The following is a 26,613-nucleotide window of genomic DNA, read 5'->3' on the forward strand; positions in this document are numbered from 1 at the left end:
AAAGTGCTTCTACAAATACTGGTGATACAAATCACCTTGCAGAGGCTACTTCGAAGTGACAAGGTCTTCTGGCCAGATCAGTAGGAGTTGCTTTAGCGTATTATTCTAAAATGGGATTAGTTAAGTAACTCTATAGCCCAATTGAAATGCTGAGCCCAATTCACTTTTCTTAGCTTCCCCCTTCTCTATACCAACTAAATGGCACTGATTAGGTTTTGAATTGAGCATTTTCTGAAAGGTGTTCAGGTCAGTTATGGGATCATTAATGGAATTCAACAGCAAATTAATACAATGACTAGCTAACTGAAACTCTCATGAGCAGCAGTGGTACACACACAAATATTCAAGCAGCTTCTGAAAACCAGCCTTTCTGCTGCTTGTGGAAGCAGACACCTATTCTATTGCACAAAGATAATTTACAGTCACAGGGAACAACTATTTTGTATCATCAATTATTATATGTAAGAGCAGCAATTGCTTTCATCAAGATATACATATTCAGATGCCTTCATCTAAGCAAATAACTATTTTTCATTAGGATTACCAGATTAATTTAATTAGGATTAAAATTAATGCCTGATTTTTATTAATATACATCTGTTAGAGAGCTACCTAGGCAGAGAGGAAGTCCAGTTTCTCCTAGTATATACTGTCAGAATAAACATTGATGTGTGCTAAAATTCAGTGAAAAAGCACTAATAACATGTTGAAATATGAATGAATTACAAAATATCCCATGTAAATAATGCTCTTCTATTCATTGCTAATTTTGCAATTCTTACTATGATTTTTACCATCAGATTTATGATTCAAAAATTTTATTCTTTTTTAAAGATTAATCCTGTCAATTTTACCTTCAAAAAGCTGTAAAATAACTAGGCAAATTATGATATTTCTATTAAATATTTTCTGTTAAATGACAGCAATTTTAATTCAAAATAACTTAAAAATTCTGGAAGGTTATTTTGCATTTGTAACAGCTGTATTCACAACAGTAAGCAGATTTTGAATGTTTTGTTCAGTAGTATTTTGCTCTCTTCACTGCCGTTCGAATTGTCTAGGCAAGTGACTCTTAACTTATTCAAAAGTCTCTTTTTATCTGTTGTTTATCTGTATGCGTTTTGTTTTAGTGTATTCACTCTAGTGAATTATTATCATTCATCCAGTATTATCATTCATTTTTTCCTACTCACCTCCAAAGTAAGAGCCATCTGTCAGCTTCAGCTCCTTGTTGGACTTGGTGATGACACCAGCAACACCATGTTGAATGAAATACATCTTCTTACCCACGGCCCCTTCTCGGATAATGTAATCTCCAGGTTGGAACACCTCAAATCTCAGTTTGCTTAGCATGGCAGTCACGAAGTTTGGGTCTGCATTAGCAAAAAGAGGCATTGTAGCCACCAGCTTCCGACAGTTGAAGTTGACAATCTCCTAAATGGGAAGGAAGCATCATGATAATAATGGTCAGTAAATGTGTTCAATATGATGGGCTTTGAAAAAAGACATTCTGCTTTCTTAATAAAGAATTTCTTCATGCTCATATTGGACTTTTCTGTGTCTCTGTGCTTACTTTATAACATATTTTCATGTGTTTCTAGAGAAGTGATTGAAACAAAAGTGCAGTCTGACTTGTATTTCTAAGGTTAAAGGTTGTCTTCCTCTGGTGACTTTTCACATGTTATTTATTATTCCCATTGGAATTTAAGAGGACAAAGTGAGGAAAAGGTAAAAATTAAATAGGAATTGCATCTCTTGACAACTAGACTGGCTGTTGCAATAACTATATTAAGTGATGAAATGATGCAAGCCCTGTGTTTGTAAATACTACACCATCTTCCTGTTTTGAACATATCTAATGGTAATATAAATATATATTACATTAGACAGTTGAAATCAACAGGAAAATTTCCTGCACAGTTTCTAATTTTATAAACACAGAAACATACCCTTCTGCCCTTTAAAGAGACGTGTATAAAGTAGGCTTCTATATGCAGAAAGCACTACTATTTTCCTAGGGCCTTAAGAATTTCTCCTACCAAGGAGAAGCTGCATTCATCTTTACAGAGCACACTACAAGCTCATCTGCATGAAAAGATTAGTACCAAAGAAAGCTATAAATGTCGTACTTGCTTTAAATAAACAAAAACAAAACAAAACCCTATGAACAATTTATGAGATATTTTCAAGCTCATTCTTGCAGACCTTACATTGTCTTTGGAAATTAACATGGCCAGCTGCCATTACAGATTTAACATAGTATAGAAAAACTGCGACTAATCAGTACTGTACACGGAGAATGGCTCAGGCAGGCAACATGTACTGAGGTAACAAACCCAACATGACAAGAAGAGCAAATATAATCATCTGGATATAAATGCAAACAGAGCAAATAAAAGAAAAATACAGCCAGCAGTCACTTAACTGCTTCGCAAAACTAAATATGCCTTTATAGTCTGTGGAGTACCCTTAGCATTTCTTAAACTAATACTTCAGATTGATGTAAAGGAGACATTCCACCTACCAGTGCTCTCACTCCCATGACTGCATTCCTGCTGGAAGTGGCTCTTTCAACTTCCCATGCATCTACTGTCTCATATATCTCAAATATGCCGTGCAGACAACCCTGAGCATGAAGCTCAGATATAATTATCCAGAGATCACACAAATTCTTTTTCTCTCCCTGTCCCACAGTGTAATACCCTGCTTGTAGACATGTTGGGGAAGTTCAAGTAATTTCACACCATAAGCAACAAAACTATAGTGGGTTCTTCAAATCAGTTCCCTTGCATCTGGGAAAGATCTGGGAATTCCCCTCTGAAGGGAAGACATTTGTTACTGAAGCAACTAACAGGCAAGTGCATTAAGAGTTAGAAGAGTGAAGAAACAAGCACCTTTCCCTGAGCAATCACATCCTTTCCAAATAAATCTAATGGGACTTAAATACGTAAATTTGAACAAAATGTCTCACCAGGCACCCTACAAACTAGTTTCCTATGTAAAAAAAAATATGGTCAATTTGATGCAGGATATCTTCTGTTTGCCTGAACCCAAAAATTATCTCAAATAACAGCATGTGGACTGCCAGATATGTAACATTCAAATCTGTGAATACTGCTGAGTCAGTAGGTCAAGAGGGGTAATGCCAAGATACCCTCTAAGTATATTTTTATGAAGCAATAAGTATCATAATGAGATTCCAGCTGTCTGTCTTTCTAAAGCATGAGGACAAGCTTGTTTTCCTTCTTGTTTAAATTCTACATTTATTAGTAAGGCTCCAGTCATCACCTCCCTCCCAAAGGAAAGTTATTTGCTTCTCCCACTGCTAGCAGTGTGGTGGCATCCCATGAGGAGCTCCAGACTACATCCTCTGCTCCCCGTGAGACTGCCTTGCTGCTGTCTCCACTGATGCTGGCAACAGCTATTACTTGTCTTGTCTTGCTCAGGGACTTTTCAGTAGGCTTGCTGCTTGTTTTCTGCTTCTGAAAGTGAATAGATTGTCTTGCATGCCCAGGAGGCAGAGAAAGGAAATTACTAAAGAAAGCAAAAATTGACTGGAAATTATACAGAAGCTGGTGGGGAAGCACAGAAAAGGCTGGGAGAGTAGAAAGTTCAGCTCCAGTCAAAATTAGGCAGAAAGAGTAAAATTGACTTAGGTGGGGTACTACTATGAAAGAGAGAATGGGAGGAAACACAAAGAAGGAACACTAAGACCTAGAAAAAAATAAACAGAAAAAAAAAAAAAAAAGAAGGCAAGAATCCTGACTTTAAAAACAGGTTGAGAAATGGAAATTGCTGAAAAGTGAGAACACAGGAACACAAAACCTGGAGAATAGGTGTCTGGAGTGAAAGCTGAAAAGTAGGGCAGATGAAGTAAACAATAGGGAAATTGGAAAAAAGAAAATTTATCCCTAACATATCTTTATCAGTATAGACAGGGGAGAATTCAAACGTGGATGACTCCTTTGTGCAGACCCAGTCCTACCCATCCAGAAGGGAATTAATCACATCTTGGGAATCCTAACAAAACATACCTTTAAAAGAGGATTTTCACCCATGGAATCTCATGTCCTCTTATGGCTCAATCTTCTGCCCACTTTTCTCTCACATTATGTAATCTGTATCTGGATATACCCATGTATGCACACACATTATCCTGCTCAGCCTGAGATGCCTAATGAAGGCACCAACATAGCTAAAAAACCACCCTGCTGAGGTAATTTCAGCTGTTATTCCTAGTAATGCATTCATTTTGTTGATTAGTTTTCTGTGAAAGTTTGCACTAAAGTACAAACTTCCCTTATTTAAGATGTTAGAAGGTGGAAAATTACTGAGGGAGAAAGAAATGTGTCATTTTTAAGTGCTTTGTTTTTCTTTAAAGTGTTCTTTTATTTAAATATGAGATCATTCAGAGCAAGTAAAATACATTTCCCTGAATCTTAATCACAGGCAGTTCTGCAATTTCAGGTTCTTGTGTATTACTTTAAATATCATCCTGGGGAGAAAGAAACAGTAAAGATTATGAAAGTGTTTTATATAACTCAGAAAGTACTAGGAGAAAAAGTTCTGTGTTTTAAAAGAGAGGTAACAAAAGAACAAACTGATAAATTAAGAGTTGACATTTTGTATAGAGAAAAGTCCTTCACTCTTATTTTTCTTTTAATTCTTTGGAGCTAGATTGGAACCAGACTATCGTACCCAACATTACATCTTCATTAAATGAGATTTTGTCTCACGTCTGCTTGAAGAAAATACCAAATGAAGCCTGAGGAAAGGATCAGGGAAGACAACACCAAATGAAGCTTGGAGAAGGGATTAGGAATGCATTATATAGCTGAAATGGTTAAAGAGCAAGAATGAATCAGACCTAGATGGAGCAAGTGTTGATCTATTCCAATTGCTGGCCTCTTACACAATAATTAAGAAATGCAATGGTCTTCTTTATATAAGAGATTGGTTAGGTAATTACACTGGCTTCTGCTCCTTTGTAGTATATTGGATTTGTTACTCATCTTGACCTTTCTGGATTTTTTTTCAAGCTGATGTTAAAGCATCAGATATTATAATTTTGTGAGGGTTTGATATTTCTTGATGACTTCTCTGAAGCATCTCAAGATGTTACAGAAGCAGTCAAAAAAAGGCTGTCCCAGCTGCGACTGCAGTTCTCTTATGGCATCTCTAAAAGTTTTTAGGACCTCTTTTCCAGAAGATTTTTACATGGATTGTAGTTAGACTGACTGGAAAATCCTGTTGCCATAAAAAAGGAAAAGTTCTTGAATGATCTGTTTGCTTGAAAAGTTCTTTACTTTTTCTCAGTAATCCAGTTGAGCTAATAAAAAGTACTACTTCCACCAACAAAGTATGTTCTTCTTATGTGTAGACCATTTGGAAAAATGGCTTAGCTTTATTAGGAGAATTCTACATACGATTGCAAAAATCTAGTGTATAACTATAACAGTGCACCTTCTTTTTTTCCTGAGTATTCCTTTACATTTTGCTTTAAAAGGATGTGAAACTAAATCAGACTTAATTTCCTGATCATTGAAAGGAAGAAATCCCTTTACTGAGAAAACTATTTTTTCCCTTAGAAATAACTTGGAAATGAAAAATTACTGACCCATCATTAAGAGAGAACCATGGGAAAAGGCATTATATTTAGGGATTTGAGCTAGTATTGAGCAGGTTAGATATAAGTAAACCCAGTTCTAAGGAGCTATATTCTGTATTTGTTCATGATTTCCTGTAATTTTTTAACCCATTGGTCAATTATAGTTGAGTTTGGCAGAAAGGAGGCATCTCACTGATACTAAGTTCTCACAGGTTTTATGACAGCAGGCAGTCAGGAGGACTAGGATTAGTATCCCACTGTGGGAATGACTACATCATTATCTAACAACTTGTTAAATGCCAGAAAATCTACATGTGGCAATGGGATGCAATATTCTTCATTTCTGGTGCACCTGAAGTTGTTCAAATTGTTTTGACACGTTCTGTTTTATCATCTCTACAGAGTATATGACTTAAAAATACATTTTGCTCAGAGGCCTTTCACGTAAGTAAAAACAAACTATGTAAATTTTTTTCTCTTTGAATGGGATTGCCTCAACTTTCCATTTTTCAATTACATTGATAAGTTTCAACATAGAGACTCTGCTTAAATTTTACTTAAACCATGGTAACTCTTCCCCAATATGTCTAAAATTGTGTCAAGAAACACTATTCTTTTTCCTTCAGGACTTGGTATTTTGTCATTTTGTCAATATTACTGGATATTCCTTGTGTCTGTTTCAGAAGCCTGTGTAGCCCCTATAGTTATATATTTTAAAGCCCAAGAGTGCTGTGGTCTGAAGTAGCCAACTTATCTGACCTAAAGACAAAGCAGAAAACCTGAAAAAAACCTCTGATCTCTAAGGCAGAGTTCATGGGATCTCAATTGCATTGAAAACCAGTGACCAGTCTGTCTACTTCATTTTCAAAGCCCTCCAGCTCCCAAGACCCCAGGTATATACCTGGATAAAGCATATCCAAATGCAGAAAATTTGCCATCCAGCTGTGAGATAAACTTAGGCATAAGGAAGGAAGGAATACATAGGCTCTGCAGCAAAACAGTGAATGAAATTCTGATTCTACCAGGACTGTCAGGACTGAGTTAAAGCAGGGTTTTTTTTTTTTTTCTGTCTAGCTCTTTTCAACTCAGATTAAGACAAGTCAACCCTAAACAGAGCATATGGTAGCTGGTATTGCTGTCTTCTAACAGAAAGCAATTTTTTATGCATTTGCAATCAAGAGGGATAAAGATTTGACCAATTATATTTTCTTGGTTTAGTTGATTAAATGTTGGCCTTCTGCATACTTTTCTGTCATTCCCTTCTTGATTAGAATTTTCTATTCAACTCTTTTATATGCATTTTTTATGCTTCAGTATTATTATTGCATTAAATTCAAATGCAGACAGAATAATCCTTTTGAGGCAACATGGTTCAACCAAACCTCCAATAAAGGCACTCTGATGAAAGATATCCATCTTCTTCCCAGCTTGTTAATTGATTTAATGGAGATTAAGAGAAAGCAGTCCTGTGCATCTCAAGCTCCACTTTTGATTGTCCATTATATTTAGAAGATTAGAAAAGAGAAAAATAAAGAAAAAAGACTCTATCCACTCTTTCATTCATCCTACTGCTTATCCATTTTCGAACTATTTTTAAAAGGAATTTAGTTTTCATCTTCTTCAATGTTCTGATATGTTAAATGCTGCTTAAGTTTGTTTTCCAACTGGAAAAAGGATGAGAGGCTTTAATATGGGAGCAGCAATACAGCCAATGTTTCAAGGCAGTCTGTAAAAGAGATTGCCAATCTAGTTTCAAAAACCTGAGAAGTCTTGATAATTGAGATAAGTACTTAAAGTTTGGTCCATCTGACCAGTCTCTACTTCTAGAAGGTTTAACCCTTTGAACTATTTTGCTGAACAAAGTTTCTCTGTGTATGCTTTTTGGAGAAAACACCCACAGTTTATTACAGAATGTAATGTGGAATTAGTGCTGTACTACGACAGCAGTTGCTGTAGAGACAATTCTGTCTTATTAACTGAATAAATATACTGCAATTTGCAAAAGTATTTAACAATCACTATTTCAGTTTTCTGCCCCCTGAGTAACTAAGTATCTTCACTCCCATTTGTATGTGTGTACACTGGAATGTTGTACTTGTTAATCCTACACAGTACTAAAAAATACTATCTTGGGGGGGCTAATTAAGGCTGAAATCTTTGTTTAGCAGGAATTTTAAATATTGAAGTTGCCCATTGTGCCAGAGAGAATACAGATTTAAACACACGTACTTTAACACTGTAGCAGAAAATAAATACTAAGGGATATAAAGTTAAAAAAATCCTATCAGCACCGATATCCTGTTGGTATCCATATGATTATCCATATTTTGTGTTAGTGCATGGAAAAGTGGCATGAATTAGACTTCATGTTTGCTTCACAATGAATGAAGCAACTTTAATGTTTTTCTAAATATTAAGAAAGAGGAAAATGTTTTGCTAATAATCACAAAACTCTGTCCAGTTTGCTTCCTCACAGGTTAGGCTCTACTGCAACACTGCTTCTCCATGTCTTTGGAGCCTCCAGGCACCTCCTACAGCTGGTGATCTGGTTTAATGGTTCTGGAAACCATTTCCACTACTATGTCTTTGTACTGAAACTCCACTTGCCATCACCAATCAGTACGTGGTTAATCTTCTATGTCATCTGTGTGGCAGCTACTACTTTTTAATACTTTATGCTCCAAAAAACATTAGTTCAATTGCTACTTACAGCTTTGCTCAATGAAGACTACCTCTAGTATCCACCAAAGTCAGTAAGATTTCACCTGATCACCACAAGAAAAAGGGGTTTCTTTTAGAATAGTGCTGGAAAGAGTGCTGCTGTTCTCAGGACAGTGCTTGATTCACCTGATAGCAAGGTAGGGTAATTGTGCTTGAGAGAAAGAAAAAGAAAACACAGTGGAGTTTCACAAAGGCAACCTGAGTTACATTTGTGTGAAGTGTTAGGTAAAATATATTGATTGGGGTGCTTTATTATTTAAAACATACAGTTAGAATTCAGGACAGCATAAAGAGTTTCTCTCACTTGAGAAAGGTAATGCCATGCATAGAATAACTTGTGGATGAAGGGAGGAAGAAATCTGTGTTTGAAGCTATCAGGGGTGACTGGGGGCTAAAACAAAGTTTGAAGCAAAGAACTAGGTGGAGGGAAAACATAAACATGCCTTTGAAGAAATGGAAAACTATGGTTTGGATACAAATTTTTTGTGTTATTTCTGATTGCTCTTGTTTGATCAAGATCAGAAACGGAAGCTGTGAATGCATCCATGGAAAGTTTATTGAGTGCGCTCTGAAACAGGCAATTAATTCCTTCTGCCATTCCAACTCTCCCTTTGTCCTCTCCTCCCTTCTTCTGTCCCCCATGTACTGCAACCCAAATGGCCAAAACTGAGCAAGAACGCAGTTCCCAAGAGAATGTTCTTTATCTACACCCGATGTGTGTGGTTTGGTTGACACAGTAGCAACAACAACCAGGAAAACAGTTATTTAAAAATCAGTTGTGATTTGTTCACTGAGTTATTTTACAGCTCTTGAGCAGCTCTGGATGAGAAATACTGTTATCTTGTTAATTGCTAGGTTAACACTTTTCTTATAATGAATTAAAAGCCCATTGGTTCAAAGGCTCTCTCTATAAATTTATTAAGTGGCTTAAATTAAATCTTACTGATTACACTGGATAAATCCCAGTTAGCTGAACTTGAAATATCCACACTGAAATTATGTTTAGTGTTTTTAAGTACATTTTAGTTTGCATCTAATTGGATTTGTAACTGCTCAATAAAGGCCAACTTTATATTATGTGCAAGAAATAGCAAACTCTTAACTCTACCTAACACACAAAATTTAGACATTCTTAGACCATGTATATTCCACCTTTTAAAAAGTGGGGAAAAAAGAGATTTTATAATGAATGAGAATTATTTAGATTTCTTAGGTAAATGTGTGACAGGACCCTGAATGCCTGTATGTATATGTGCTGGAATATTTACAATGCCAGCTATAGAGGTACACATCTATATGTAACAGAAGGATATAAAAAGAAAGATAAGGAGGATGCACAATCCCTTTCTATTTCTGAACTCGGCCTTCATCACTGCTTTGCAATGTGAACTGGGGCAAGCTAATTGTAATACCATTTGAATTTGCCTTGTAAAGGAAGCTATTGGCAAGCATGCTGGAGTGGTATCAGGTGCAAAGGCTCAGTGATCTTATGTTGTGAGTAGCAACTTGCAACACAGGTGTAAGAAGCCCATGACCCACATTCAGGGCACTGCACCAGAGCTCAAGCGTGCAGAAGTAGAAAAATACTGAAAGTGCTGATTTTAGAGCCATGGTTTACAGTGAAACATGAGGATGATGCTCATTTGTAAGGGAGACATAGAGAGCTGGCTCCAGAAAAGTTATCAGCAGGTCATAAAAATGGAGATGAATTTTCTGGAAATAATTTAGTAGAGTGTCAGCCAGACAGCCCTCAAGACAGAATTTACTTGAGAGTACCACTTTGGCTAATATTGTTAGCTGCAGGGAAAAGAGATGAATAAATTGCAAGGGAGTCGTAAAGAGTAGAAAAAAATTGAGGAGGGCAAATGGTGACAGCAGAAACAGCCTCAATAGCAGATCATGTGGAGCAAAGAGAAGGCAATCTGGCAGGAGTAGACAAGTCAATGTGTATTAGTAATAACAGCTAGAGTAAAAGTAATGCATCAGACTTTAAACATCCAGTGTTTAGTGTGTAGGCAGACACACTAAATAATGGCACGACATCAGAGTAACAGAGTCACTTTACAACTAGGAGCCAAATCACAGTCAAGACTTGACATATCAAGGATGCACCAGGACATCCCCAGCATTTTTACATTCTGAAAACTCTTATTCTATAGAACATGGAGAAGAAGCAGCTGTGTAAATAATAAAACAAAATCAGGGGAGATACCTACAGCCTTCTGCTGTCTACATTTACTGCTGTTACTCTGTTTTGCTCTCTGAATGCTGTCACTGAGGCCTTAAATACTTGTGCTTTTGCTTCCACTCCGGCATTGGACATGCACTAAAAGCAAAGGGGTCGCATAACAGCAGGGCACTCAGGATCTGCCATTAGCATCTGTGCATGAGCCCAGGCAGCCACGGGATGCAGATCTTTACATAATTTTACTGTTCTTTTTCAAAACAATTTCAGTTCATCTGCTTGCTCAAAGTTTAAAATTTATTTAATTATTAGTCGCATTTAATTAAATGATATGTATAATTTAATTGCTCACTTAATGAATTAAACATAGGCTGAGGTTTATTTCCATAAGAAATATATTCCTATATAATAATAAGAAATATAAGAAATATATTCCTATAATTTACTCAGAAAGTTCTTCAAATTATCTTTAGACTATATCTTAATCTCTACTTTTATGAATAAATTTATCTGTATTGATTTTATATCATAGGAGGACCGCTAAACCCATTGCAACTACAATTCATTTTAAGGTAATATATTATCAATATAATCTGGTGGCATAGGAAATAAGTGCTGAGATATATGGCAACAGCAGAAGACCATATCAGAGTACCTAATGCAATATATGCACTTAGTACTTTGCAAAGATATCAACAGAGTTTTACACAGCGTTCTTCTCAGACAGACATCCCAGACATGTGTTTGCATGTATTTGTCAGGATATATGTATATAGGTAGGTATGTATATGTATGTATGTATGTATATATGTACATATACATAGACATGTATATAAATACATATGCATATATATGCTCTCCCTCACATGCATTTATATGTGTACTGGACATACTTCTATATCTTGTACATTAAGTGAAAAAAAAATCAAAGTGTAACTAATTAATGTGTCCCATTAGAACTATATTTCAAATTAGATTTATTTTTCTTATTTAGAGGTCGATACAACTCATGTAAGAGTGTGTGCTTGTGTAACGCCAGTTATAATCTCCAAGCAAAGAGGTGAGAGGAAAGAAGATTCAGCTCCAAGTCCCAATTATGTTCTTTGGAAATGAAATGTCCTGATGTTCTATATTCTGCAAGGACACATGATCTGTATCTATTTTCAGCGAACATCTTCTCACATGGTGGCCTAAAAATAGGCCAGCCATGAACTTTAAATAATGGCTCAGGAAGGGTATTAACCTCTTTCTCACATTCTAAGTTTGTCCCATTGCTCCAAGTATCAATATTATGAAGAACGTATCTGGTGTTAGAGAATGACAAAGCAAGCTACATACACTCCATTCCTGCTTCTCTACAGATGTCTTTGCCTCTTCATACCCTTCAAGGTCTGTTATATAAATTAAGCTGTCCACACACAATACTGACATTTCCTTTAAGTAGTAAATCTCTTTTCTGCCAAGTGTTAAAAAGCATGAACTATTTAATTTCCAACCCTGCAGGGTGGGAGACTTTCTACTCTTGGTGAAAACTTGTATTTTCATAAATACACAGGTGTTTATTCAGTGTGTGGCAATGATTAGTACATTGAGTTTCTGGATTTTTGTTTTGGGGACTGTGGATATCTGTATTACCTGCATTTCCCAAATAATCTCTTACAACTCCAGTAGCATAATGCAAATTTTTCATTTGTTTCTCAATAATTCTGCTCTTTTCTTACTTTCTTAATAGACACAGATACATTGTTGCTTCCCAATTTTCAACTTCATAAAAGAAAAAATTCTCACTATGAAGTAAACTCAATTTTTTAATACATGTAAGGGATATTAATAAGATCACAGAAATAACAGTTTTCAGTTGCACAGTGATCTAATGATGGCCATTCAGGTTAAAGTGAAAACTGCCAATTACAAAGAATCTGGCTTTTCTTTAAATTGATATGTTTACCACACAGGTGTTTATTTTATCTGCAGAATATTTTTGTCATGTAGCAATCATCCCATTGCTTCAGTGAGTGCACAAACATGCAATGATCAGTTCATAAACCTGGAACTCTTCCTGTTTTAGGGTACCTCATTTGTATCCTTTCAACCAAGCATGGAATCTTTTTGCTTTTCACAAGTGAGGGAAAAGAAAAATTGATTTATTGAGAAGAAAATTAGCATAGACTTCACAGAACAAGCTAGGAGATGAAAATCCTTTTCAGGGAATTCTTTGCCTCTCAGTGCTTTACTACTATCAAGGCTGGCTTAGGATCCAGTGCTACTACTGAGCCAGCACTGTGAAGAGGTATTGAGAAAGAGGCAGTGGGGACAGATAAAAATATTGCCTTGAACTCAGTCCAGGAGCTACCAGGAAGTCTATACCTGTACTCACGGTGTCAGACACCACATTTTGCTCCAGCTTTTAATTTCACTCATCTCTGAGACTCTCATTAATCACTAGAAGTATCACATATTAAGTTCTTTCAATGTTAGACACTTATCTTTAAATGATACAAGAGTAATTCAACACCTTGTGTATCCATATCTATGCTATATTTCATTATCTGTCTATTTATATAATTTCAAAATTTTTAATTCAATTTCCATTTCCATTTAATCCCTTACATAAAAATTATTCATCTAAAGAGATTAGATTTTCAAAATATTATTTTGGAGCTGTAAAGGAGACTCCAGATTTTCATCAAGTACCAAAAACAATTCAGTATTTCAAATTTGACTTATCTGCAGTAAAATTTCTGGAGAAAAGATTTTAAGCATTTGCTTATTGCATCTTCTAGATAACAGTTATAAGTATAGATTAGGCAGAGTTTTGTGCAGGTTTCAAAGTAATGTAGAACTTCTTTTGCTCAAGTAGCACTAGGACAGAAGTAAAACAAAAATGATTGCACCTTGAGGTGCAAAATTTAACTTGGATTATCTCCCACAGCTTTAACTAGGTTAACCTTCCTAAATCATTGGTGCATCAACAGGAAATTAAATTCATAAATTTACCTTTAGAACAGATCTGGTGCTCTGTTGTTCTTTGCTCTCCTTGTCTTTGCCTTTGAGATCACATGCTTTTAAAAGGCAACTACAGATTTATGCATGGGAAGTGCTGTGTACCCTTCTGTATGCTGTTACTACCATAATGTGCAACTGAGTGCATAAAAATAGGCACATGCTTCTGCATCGAACAGTTCATGGCATATTTATTTCCTGTTGCTGGAGGTGAGTCACAACTCCAATCTTTGTGGTGACTTTCATGGACAGAGGCACATTGAAAGGGTGCCCCCTCAACACAAAACCTTTTGTAGTTAATGCCCCTCACAGGATTTTTGCTGTTCCAAACAAATGTGCTTCAAAAGTCTTTAGCCTGCTTTCTGAATTTAAATTTCACAATGAAAACTCAATGAAAATATGTTCACTTTTACCCACCTCCATTAATGAGATTTACAGGAAAGGGATGGATGTGGGCACGTCTGTACTGTGCATGTCTGTCTTGTTTGAAATATGTTTTCTACCGGACTCCCTGCCCTCTGCTTTCCCACTTCCCCTTCCCATGCTTTCATTATGGAATGCCATGACTTTTTATTGCAGAAGTCAATGAAGAAGAAATGGAGAACCCTGGAGTACCAGGGTGCCAGATCCTAATATTGACTTAAGAGAAACAATGTAATTTCCAGCTCTGCATCAAGAATTCTAATTTACTTATTTTTCATTTACCTTCAGTTATTCTCTAAAGAGTTCAGAGGAACATATTTTAAATTCTGCTGTTTTACTGTAATGAATTTGTAGTCACAATTCAGGGATTAAGGACAAAGATCATTCAGTTTTAGCTAAATAAACCAAAATTTTCCACATCATAGCAAAAAGGACACCTGTCAAGCCAAAGCAAGCTTGGTATTAAAAGAATGTGTTTACATAAGAAGACCTAACTCAGGAGTTATCTGAAGTATGTTACTATTACTATTTTGAACCTTCTAAAATCAGCAATGCTATCTCTAATTGCAGTAGCATATTCAGATCTCATAGAAATGAACATGTTGTGGTAGGCACCAATTTATAGCAAGCTCTCTTGGCTTTCACCAGAAACCACAAGGAGATTAAGAAAAAATGCTTGATTCTTTCCATCCACTGCCCCAAGCACCACCTTGGTATCAAGCAGCTGAGCAATTCTTTGGTCTGTTAAAAACTGAGACATGACAGACACTTGGAAGCATGATCTTGGGCAGAAAAAGGCAGTGGGTGAATTTAGTTTCTGCAGGACAGCTGCTATTCTCTCATTTGCACTGAACCTGGTGCCCACAAAAACCTTTCTGATTCTGCTTTTCGGATGCCTGAACAGCACTTCCAAGAGGAGCACGCACAGACTGGATTTACTTTTCTGTAACAGGATTTTACCTCCCTCACAGCATTCAGTTTGCATCTAAATAATTTGGAACTTTTATCAAACAACTTGCCTTGCTTTATATGAAAGACAACTGCTGCAGTAAGAATTGGGCATTTATTTGGATTAGTATACTTGCAGAGCTCATGAAAGAACTGTCATGTCTGAAATATTTATTAAACAATTACAACAAAGGAGTCTTGTAGGTGCAGTAACATGACTATTCAAAACCACAACTACTGAGAAGTACTGGTGTATTATTATCTGTACTATCAGAAGCCGTTAGATCTGGAACCTGTCAAAGCATGTCTCAGCTCAGGATGGATTTGCTAATAAAGCATGTCAAACACAGATGGGACTGTGATCAAAGTTTCCTGAACAAGGGAACAGCAGTGGAAGTGTTTGACAATTTTGCCACAGCACGTACACTGTGAATGTGCATACATCAAAGGGCAAACCCTCCCCAGAGCTTAGCAAATCAAACCACATTGTCTTAGGTCCCTGGGAAACAGCCTGGAGTGTGCACACCATTTGTTACCGTGTCACACCTGCAGAGGAAAATAATCTTAAAACACAATAATCCAATCACCTGGTGATTTTCTGCTCATTTCCACATTAAAATGGCCATTTGCTACTATTTCCAATTTTAAAAACTTCCTTATACTTCCATCTAAGAACTTGTCTTTCAGCCTTGTATACTTGGACTGCAATTTAGACAGAATTTACACATATATTTGAAAACCACCAATTTTCTTTTTCAGCATTAGCCAAATAAATCATGCTGTGGTATATCAGCATTTATTCTGCAAGATTGACATGCTGCATAATTCACTCATGATTCAGTATTCCAGAATATGAACTACAGTTATACTTTATCTGTGCCTCTGAGAAAAACAAACAAACAAACAAACCCCTTTAATTCAGTTAAAGATAAGGAGATATTTAAGTGTCTTCCAATGTGAATGCCTCCATTATAAGGATAAGTTTTCTTAGTTCCTCTCTTTAAGCTTCATACTAAGGATCACTGCATACTAAAATGCAGAAAAATACAATGGATTGCAGTGAACTAGTTACCCATCTTTTATGAGATACATTTATAAGGATAAGTTGTAATGGAATCAAAATCTCCAAGTTCAAACATTTCTATGATACTTTATTGTATCATAGAAATATTGTATCACATTGTATCATATTTTAATTAAAAAATTCTACCATTATTTTATTATTTGAAAGTCCATAGCCCATAATCATAATGACTACACTATTAAAAAGGATCAAATCTTTGGGTGTAATGTGATCACACCCCATTTTGGCCTTATATTATTACTCTGGAGATGCTTCATCTTTTGTGCACAGGATATAGTATAGTCTAAATAAGAATACTTTGCCTTGTGATTTCTAAAGATAATTACTATAAAAAAAGAAAGATATTAAAAAAAGATAAATTTTAATAGGGAAAAGGAGAAGGTCAGCAACTAAGAAAGAACACCAAGGTTACTAAATTGCTAATTTTAAAACTGACTTTAAACACACAAAATATTTCTCTACAAAAATACCTAATTTGTCTACCAGTACAAAACCATCTGGTTTGGGTCCAATTTTCACTCAGATACAATATAAATTATAAATCCAGTAATGGAAGCTTTCCTTCACTTTATTGTGAGAGTACTTTTCTTACAAGAACTGTCACAAAGTGCCACTCCTAATGCAGCACTAAGAGGCTTCTCAGAACCTTACACCTGACTCATTAGTCTGTCATAGGTACCACAATGTACCTACATTCACTATCCCTATGGGAACAACAAAGGTCAAGGACTTCACTTCTGCTCAGTTCCAGAAACAGCACCATGTGAAGGTGGAGAAGCTTGTTAAAAAGAAACTATGCAAAGTTTCTTATGGTCTGGTTGGAAGTCACTGGTGGGGAGCAATATTAAGTGATACACGTAAATAAATGCAAGAAATAACGTATTCGTTACCATTTAGAGTATTCATGTACATGTATTTCAACTTTTATAATTCAGGTGTTCTTTTAGAATATATTTCTCTTAGGAGCATTTGGGTTTTTTAGCTTCTTGTCTGTAGAGTCTCCATTTCATGTCATGACAGTTACAAAGACCACTTTTGGGATTAAGACCTCCTGAGGCCAAAGGATATTCAAACCTTGTAATTCCCTGGTAAGAATTACAAGTTTAAAAATGTGAAGTTTAATAGCTCTGCTGGCTGAAGAGCTAGACATGATATTTATATAACATCAACACGCTAATTGTTTCTAATCACTACCTCAAGAAATGAGGGAGAGAGACAGTTAACTGCAAATGCTATTAAAGACAGAATTTATTTCATATGTCAACTGCTATTAGAAAATGCAGTCTTTTTTCTAAGCTAGTCAGTTATGTTTTCTTTACTGTGAGAGCATGTGTGTGTGGGTGGTGTGTGCAGAGAGAGCCTGATTATTATCTTAGACTTGTTGCAGAACTTGTGTGGAGCGACAGATAGGTTGGATGAATCCAACACAGCATGGCATCTAAGAAGTAATTTGAAATCTTTCATCTCTAGCAAAATTGTGATTTTGATTTATCTTGATTATCCTGCTCTTGATAAGACTGGACACTTATTATCAGATAAGTCTATCTGTGGAAAAGGGGATATGCTTTCATTTCAAAGGAAATTTCTGAATTCAACGAAAAGAAACCCTTATCCTTTACTTTTGTCAGAGAGCATGTATCCTTACAAGCAGGTATGCACATAACATGCTGCAATTTACGGTTAATTCAGTTTGAGTGCGTAGAGCCAAGAGTATCCAATTAATCGCATTACTAGTGGATTAATACACCCAAATTGTGCAATTAACTAAACGGGACAATATAAAGCTTTTCAGTCTCATAAATGTAGATTTAGTTCCCAGTCATCAAATGCAATCTCTTTGTTAATACTAGATTATCATTGAAGGATACAGGTCAGCCACCAGTTGCTTTACTCAGCTTTGAAGCACTTAGACAGAGCTTTGTACAGTTTAAAAAGGTTCAAGATTCCTTTTTCTTTTTTTTTTTTTTTTCCTCCATGAAGCCTTAGTTCCCCACAATAAGCATGACTCTATTTTTATTATCCAACCAAGCCAGGCACTCACACACATGCATCAAATCTTTTCTCAGATTTTCATTATTTTAATCATCCAATCTACTATGAATGTTGCATACATAATGTTCAGAAGCTCATTAAAATGAACATCCATCCTCTTTTACAAAGAAAGCCTTAACCTCTGCTATCAAGGCAGATGATTGTCCTGCTTTGCACTGGTGTGACCTCACCTTGAGTCCTGTGTGCCCTTTTGGGTATAAAGAAGACATTGAACTATTAGAGGAGGGTAACAAGGATGGTGAAAGGCCTTGAGGGGAAGCTGAATAGGAGTGGCTGAGGTCACCTGGTCAGTTCAGCCTGGGGGAGACCCCATTGCAGTTACAACTTCCTTGTGGGGGGAAGAGAAGGGGCAGGCACTGATCTCTGCTCTGAGTGCCCAGTGACAGCATCCAAGGGAATGGCCTGAAGTTGTGCCACGGGAGGGTTAGAAAAAGGTTGACTATTAAAAAGGTTTTTCACCCAGAGGGTGTTTGAGCACTGGAACAGGCTCCCCAGGGCAGTGGTCACAGCACCACCCTGACAGAGCTCAAGAAGTGTTCGGACAACGCTCTCAGGCACATGGTGTGACTCCTGGGGATGGTACTGTGCAGGGCCAGGGGTTGGACTCAATGACCCTGATAGGTGCTTTCCAACTCAGCATATTCTGTGATTCTATAAGCATATACAGCTTTATTACTAGCATTTATCATGTAACAATTATTTTTACACCAGATTTTTGCTGCTCATTCTATGTACTTTAGCTATTTTTAATGGTTGAATGATCATATTTATATCATGCATAATTACTTTCTTGCTAAAAAAAAAACCTCAAAAATTTTAAAACATAGACCAAAAAAGAAGGTCATCACTTTTAAAGAAAGCATAGCTGTGGAAAATTTCAGCCCATACAGTCAAGTTGAATGGCTGAGAACAAGAAGTAGTGAAACCTCTACAATTTTTTCATAACATTTCACGATGCTGTAATTACTCAGCAGTTAGTATAGTTTCTTTTGTTCTGCTTACTCCAAGTGAGGAAATAATGGTTTCAGATTAATATCTTCATTAGAAGCTACATTCATCAAGATATGTCCTATGGAGACTCTGAATGTTTACTCTAAATTCCAAGTATTATCAAATGTAAGATTAATTAAAAACTTAAGAAATGCACTAAATATTTAGTTTTCAGTGATGCAGCCAGGGTATTTGTGCTATTACCAATTATAGCCTTGTGCAGTTAATGGCATGTAACCCGGTAAAGCCCATCCAATACATGAACAACTGTGTTCCACCTTTAAAAGCCTCCAATTTATTATCCATTATTTGCATCAAAAAGACACCACCTGCACTACTAAGCTGCACATTTTGAAATGGTAGCTAAAACAGAATTTGAAACTATTAACTAAGCAAAATACCTAAGTGATGTTTTCAGGCCACCGTTGATAAGCTGCCATGAAAATTTGGACAGATTCGTTGAGAAACCTGTTCTGGCACTGCCAGTGGCCAGTTATTATTTTTTCTCTTTCTTTTTTTGACCCTTCCCTGGAACTCTACTGTGTTCTCAGCAGGGCAATGTGCAACATGATTGTAGCTAACTTTTTGTTATACAATAGAACAAAGAAGACCTGCTAAGTACAGCATAACCATAGTAAAATCAGAAGCCACTCCTTCCATGAAATTCTATTATTCTTTCATGTTTTAAGGGGCTCATTAATTTTTGAAATGTTACATGCTTGATCTCTTACCATAGGTGCTTTTTCTTTTTTATGGTTGACCAAATCTGCCTTTCTGCTTCTAAGCTTTTAGAAAAAAAGGAGGGGAAGGGGACAGGGCTAGGGGAGGGAGGGTGGAAGGAGGAAACAAAAAGGGAGGCAGGAAAAGCTGAAAACATGAGTAATTAGAGTGCCACAATTGCAAACTGCTGATAGTAAAATAGTATTTTGCAATGGAAGGGTATCAGGCTTTACTTTTGGAGAAATGCTTTCCTTAGAAGAGGAAACAGATGAAACTGTTTCTGCTGTCAGTGTCTGCACATGCTTCAGTTCTTTTAACAAAACACAAGCTCCATGCTGGCCAAGATTCATGTTTTTACTCTCACTCTAGTCTAGGGATAGTTCCCACACTTTTCCTGTCCCACAAGGCAGATTCTTGCAGCACATTCTCCTCTTGGCATTTCCAAAGCTACTGAGGGGAGCCACAGTGTAAACAGGCAGCGGCAATGCAGAAGCCAGGGCCCTCTAACTGCATTCCAAACCAAAAATTAAAAATATAAAGGAAGGCCTCAGACTACACCTATGTGAGGGAATTAAGTAGGTCAAGGATCTGGAACTTAGTCATGGGTTACAAATTTTTAGAACAATCATGGTTTGGCCTGATTTTGACTTAAGCATCTAGCAAAGACTAACAATTTTGGGCAGCACTCACCATTACCATTTGGTAGTTTGTAGGAGGGACGCTACTATGAGACTTCCACAACAGAGATGTGGATAAATTGTGACTTGGCAAGGCTTTGTTTCTTTATGACTATTTTAAATATGGTACTTGATTGATTTTGGCAATGGATTGTATGACATGTTTTCCCCTCCCAGCAAAGTGCAGGATTCAGTAGTACGGAAAATCTACCACAGACCTATATTCTCTCTCTATCCTTCAAGAATTGAAAACAACCCTGACCAACCTTCATCTATCTATCTTTCCAAAAGTACAGACATCATGCTGTGCTCTGTTGGATGTTATATATACATTATACACAGCCATATATATACACACATATGGACACATAATCAGCACCACTCCTCCAAAAGCAGAGGATATTAGAATGCATTACTTGGTAGCACTGAAAATTACACAGGTTTCATCCCATACTAGACTGTTCCACCCTTAATTTTCTTCTCTCTTTTCTCTTTTCCCTGTTTATGCTCTCTTCCCTCTGAGTTTTTCAACTTTCTTCTTCTCTGGGTTTTTTCCTCTTCAGTAGAGGATATCAGCCAACATCCTTGAGCAGGTCAGACATGAGCACAACCCAACAGATGACCATCTGATTTCTATTCCATTAAGCAGCTACTTCTGCTACCACAAGATGCTACCTTGTTCCACACCAGCAAAGAAAATTCCAACTGCTTCCACACACCTCATCACATAAAATAGCAAAGCATAACCCCTAAAACTGGAATACAGACTACAGTTTCAACAAAAAAGATTTTTTAATGGCTTTTATATATAATATTCCAGCTTCCTCATCTCAAGTAAAGACCACCTTTACCAACGATGCTACTTTAGAAAATGAAATAAAGCAACCCTCCCTTTGTGGTGACTTTCAGTGGTTTTAACTGTACAGATGTATGGCTAACAAGTAGGGAGAGTAGAAAAAGAATTTCACCCAGGATTTTAGTCCAGCTGATCTCTGTTTTTGAAAGTCACAGAAAAACGAGAATTTCAGTCAACAATAAGGGTGTGGTTTTACTCTTTGGCAGGATTTTATCTTTTGACATCCTTGTGTGAAAGTGATTGACAGACTGGTCCAGAATAGAGTGTAGATCTTCTTATTTCTTTGTGTCAACCCAGTATAAACTTAATTATCCTGGTCATCCATTGACCATGACAAAAAATATGAAATGTTATAGAAGGTAAAGAGGATTTCAACACAGAAACAGCAAAGACAAGAAATTTTTTTCCTAGCATGAAGAACTATTCAAATCCTTAAATCTTACCTCCCTGAGAGGATCATTGAGCTCATTCAAAATATTTTCTTCATCAAAGATCTTGCCTTGGTAGCGATGCTCATAGTAATCATGGATCTTCTGGCGCATTTCAGCAGGTAACTTGTGGAATGACATGTACTGTTCCACTTGTTTGTACTGTCAGGATAAAAAAAGAAGGGAGAATTAGAAAAAAGCCTCACATTTTTGCTATCTAAAAGTACCTACAAATTACAAATTCATTCATGTGTCCACTTAAGCTCTACATATTCTATAGGCACATATCAGAAAACTCTCACACCAATATTAATTAATATAATATTACTCACATGACAGCCTACTTGTAAGTTACAGACTACGTTTAGCAGCAATGCTAATATCCACATGAATATATAGATTTTAGAAGCCAAACCCTCATACTTCTCATATGTTTTCTAAATTCCCAGCTGTACAGGAGCTGCAAAAATACACCAACACAATTTTTAGCTGATGCAGTAGACAGGAAAGCTGTACACAGTGTTTAGTCTGTAGCAGTGCATTTGGGGAGAGCTGAAGTTGTGAAATTTTAGAAACTGGCTATGCTGTATTGCTAAGCAACATATTAATTTTGTATATGCTTATGAAGTTAAAACCAGTGGAGATAATGAAACAGAAAACATTCCTCAGGCAGAATGAAGAAAAGAGAAAGGTAAACTAGAAAAATAGGTGTGGGCTCAGAAAACAGAAAAAAATGAGGGAAGAAAAAGATTCCAGGATCCAGGAGACCAAGAAGAGCTCACTTCATTTACCCTCCACATTTGGTTTCTTTGTTTTTACTAGTCGTCTGTCCTATATGCTGGGGATTTACTTTTTTTTTTTTTTTTAAATCAACATACTCATAGTTGTAGCGGACTAAGTTACATAATAATCTAAGACCCATAAAATGGGCAAGTTGTCTAAAGTGCAAAAGGACAAATCCACCAGAATAAGATTTTTGCCCCTCAGAGCCCCCGTCCTCGTCTCAGCTGAAAAGGATAAGGCACTGAGGCAGAGAACGATAAATCCCTTTTCAGGCTGAAAGGTGAGTTAAAACTTGGCAGAAACTTGATTCACAGATGTAAACAGTCTTAATTTGTTTTTTATTAGTTATTTCATGCTTAATTAGGGAATCTAAACTGTTTCCAATGAAAAAGCCAATAAAGTCCTAATTAGGATTGGCACCTCTGCAGAACAATTAAGCAAATGTATAATGTACATGCCCTCTTTGTGAACTGCAGCACCTATCCTTTAACTTATATAATTGAAGACTGTTCTATCTTCTGGAACTGAAATTAGCTTTTGCTTTGTGAAGTGGCAAAAGATTAGATGAGGCCATGTGTACAACATACATTCCAAAAATACAAGGAAAGTAATTTTCCATAGGACTATTTACCAATGAATATGTTAGAGTGATTTAACCCCTGCACAGCCATTTTGCCCCTCTGCAGTAACAGTACTTCACCCACATCCTTTAGAAGTGTGATTTAAATTTGCATGCTTGATATTGGTTTCTGATCTGATATGAAGAAATTTATCCATACATCATGGGTTAGAATCAGACATCATCACTATGGCCCCTAGGACAGAGGCTGCTCCCTCTACACAATCTTATTCACACACAAATGTGCTTAAGTAACACTAATAATGAATAATCCTTGCTAATAAAAGAAATACATTAATTCTGATGTATACTGCAAGCAAGCTGCAGAAGATTTTTACACCAGAATGACCTTGAAATAGAGAAAATCCAAGCTACAAGGGAATTGCTTGGGCAGCAATTTCCACTTCTGCCTTTCCTTAGTGCTGTTATTTGAATGGGGGCTTTCTCCTGAACTAGCAAGCTATTTTCTTTAACAAGATTTATGCTTTCACATGAGACTTTTAGGAAAAAAGAAAACTAGTAGGAAAGTACTGCTTAACACTGGCATGTCTCAAATTGGTTTCAAATTAGTACTATATAGAATAATAGGCACAGAAGAATATTACCATCCTTTTCTTTAAAAATCTATGAAGAAGTGAGCAGCCTTCTCCAATTCCCAGAAGTTTTTAACCATCTAATATAGTAACAAGGTCATTTTCCATATCTAAATATCTGAGCCTGTGAGTGGGTAGTATACTATCACTAGCTCTTTAATCAATATTTTCCTAATATTTCTCAGTGTGTGATTTTGGATCATTTTCTATATCATTCACTGTTCTATTACTCCCTTCTTAACGTTCTATTCACACATAGCGTTACCTCAAAACTTTTAACTTGCCCTCCTGTTCAGGAACTGATATCTTTCATTAACTCAGCACAAGAAATAATTACTTTTTCAATTCCTCAGAAAAGCAGTTCATATTGTCAGTCTGCTAGATGTTACTGGCAATACTGAGGGTATTCCAGATTAGATGCCACTGTGGTGTGTCACATGCCAATTGCAAAAAAAAACAATTGCTGAAATGAAGAGACAAAGACAGCAAGATTAATATGGTCTTCTTAAGTTTATGTAGTAAACCAGGAATTTGTCTAAATTATTACTGAAGAGTATTTTCTTTGTGGATATAGATATCAGATATCAATATCAGACCACAGACATCAATAGTGGTTAGAAATAAAGATATTTTTCACCTTAATGTAATTATACTGGGTTTTATTCCTGTGACTGTCTTTATGCATTACAAAAATGCAAATAGCTTTAAGAGAACTGAAATATTTTCTGGAAAAGATAAAAGATGCAAAAATGCATATTTTTAAAATTTTCATTAGTGTTTTGAATCCCTTAAAAATATGATAATTCAGTAGCTTTTTGATTTTTCTAAGTATAATTTTGGATCTGAAGTGGACAAAACTGTCCATAAAGATCTTTTAATCATATTTTAAATGGCTGTAACCAATCCTGAGCTATCCACATTTGAAACTTCATTTCTATATGTGAGAAAAACAATTTCTTTCTAATAACTCTTCTTATTACACGGCGTCCTCTATCTTTTCCCCCCTAGACTTAAAATTTTATTCTGCTTGCTCTTTTGTTTTGGGATGGGATACTTTTTTGGGTTTTTTTTCCTTGTGTGCTTTGGTTTATTCAGAAAATATATGTCTTAATCTCACATTCATAAGAACACTTCTGGTATTTATTACATTTGTGTAACAAAACTTTCAGAGACACAGTAAGCCCCCTCAAGACTGACTTCCTTTTTTTTTTTTCCTTCTATTTCTGGCTTTTTGTATGTCATATGAGAAGCACCAGACTACAATCAAACACAAAAGACTCAGCTGACCTCCTGCTTTTTGATTTCTAATTACCTTTCCATCCTTGCTCCTGCAGGTAGCACTTGATTTTCCAGGAAGGACTATTTAGTAAGGGATTCCACGTGCGCATATCTAAGGGGTTGTGCCATAACTCTTACAAATATGTATTCCTGGTCTTTTCAATGCTATTGAATGGAGTAAGTACTGTGTTGCTGACCACTCAACAACTATATCTTTTTTTAATGAATATTGAATTGTCCTAAAATTAATATGTATATTAATGAGATTTATATATTGCCCTGCCGTAATTTTAATAATTTATATATGTTTTATAGTCATCACTGAAATGAAAATGCCCATACATGCTACAAAATTGCTGAAATAGGTAACAGCTAAGTGGATTTCCAAGTTTCAAAGTAACATTCCACATATTTGAATGCAAAACACTACCCAGTAATAGTTGAATCTTGCTATTTCAGATACAATTTTATCCATGGGCTCTCTGTATGTAGCAAAATTCTGCTACTGGGATCCTCCAGCAAAAAAGTGAAGATTATTACATCAGTTATATGGGGTCCATAATAGAATGGGTTAAGAAAGTATACTTATCCTTAAAAAAATTGGTATGGAAAAAGGCAAAGGAGAGGAAGGATGTACTGTGCATAACAATTTGCAACTGAGGCAGGGAAAATATTTTAACATTAATATAATGTTAAATCACAATACAGAAACAAATCCCACTGAAACCAGTAGAAGAGAAACCTGAATGTTGATCTTTCAGAAGATATTTTAGCATATATGTTGACCCTACCAGATCCTTTCTTCATAAAGTTTCGTAACTAACTAGTTGACCTTTTTAGCTGAAGAAATTCTTGAAGTCCTAATAATCTTTACAGCTCAGCATTCTATCCCTGATACAATAAATTACATAACTATTTGAAAGACCTAAATACTATCAGATACAAAACATGAAACTAATTACCTTCATGTGCCTGGAACTGGTCCCACCAGTAAAATACCTGAATACTTTTCAAGAGCAAGTGCCAAAGTCAGATTTTTTCAAAATATCAACACTCAACAACTTCCATAACTGGCTAGTTTTTCAAAGAACCTAGGTCCCTGTACCATCACTTGAAAGTCCAGCTTGAACAAAAGGCCTTTTGCACTTCACACAATAATTTTGTCCTTGGCAATAGAGCCTCACTTCTAAGAAAGTTTCTCCCAAAAAACTAAGCAACTATAAATATCATTTTACTGAGATTTTTAACCTGTCATATATTTTTATAGTGAGCTATATCTTTACCAATACAAAGTTCAATGAAATGTGGAAAAAAAAAATCCTATATACTGATTGCAAATGTAAAAGAAAGCAAAGATAATTAATTAGTGAAATCCTTCTACAGAATCAAGGAAGTTCTGTCCCACAATTTAGATGCAACAAATCCATCAGTACTCTTAAAATGGTTTGAAAATACTTGCATATCATGTATGAAAGGAGAATCTACACAGCATTAAAATAAGCAGAAGATTTAACTCACTGAGAAGGAGTAGAAAGATAAGAGGGGGAATTTGATCAAGATGAAGCCTTTCTAAGTAACAAACATACTGTTTCAAGGAACTCAGTGGTCTTATATATAGTTGTGAACCTTTTTTTAAACTTTAGTC

General features: G+C 36.0%; 1 protein-coding gene across 1 annotated transcript in view; it reads right to left on the reverse strand.

The window, feature by feature from the left end:
- The window catches only part of HCN1 (hyperpolarization activated cyclic nucleotide gated potassium channel 1), a 192,607-nt gene that overhangs the window by 20,707 nt on the left and 145,287 nt on the right, over positions 1-26,613 (reverse strand). The window contains exons 5-6 of the mRNA XM_038125209.1: positions 21,711-21,857; positions 1,194-1,434 (exon numbers count right to left, since the gene is read on the reverse strand). Coding sequence (XP_037981137.1) covers positions 1,194-1,434; positions 21,711-21,857 — 388 coding nt within the window. The remainder of the gene's footprint in view (positions 1-1,193; positions 1,435-21,710; positions 21,858-26,613) is intronic.

This window comes from Motacilla alba, chromosome Z, assembly GCF_015832195.1.
Source record: "Motacilla alba alba isolate MOTALB_02 chromosome Z, Motacilla_alba_V1.0_pri, whole genome shotgun sequence".
Classification (NCBI taxonomy): Eukaryota; Metazoa; Chordata; class Aves; order Passeriformes; family Motacillidae; genus Motacilla; species Motacilla alba.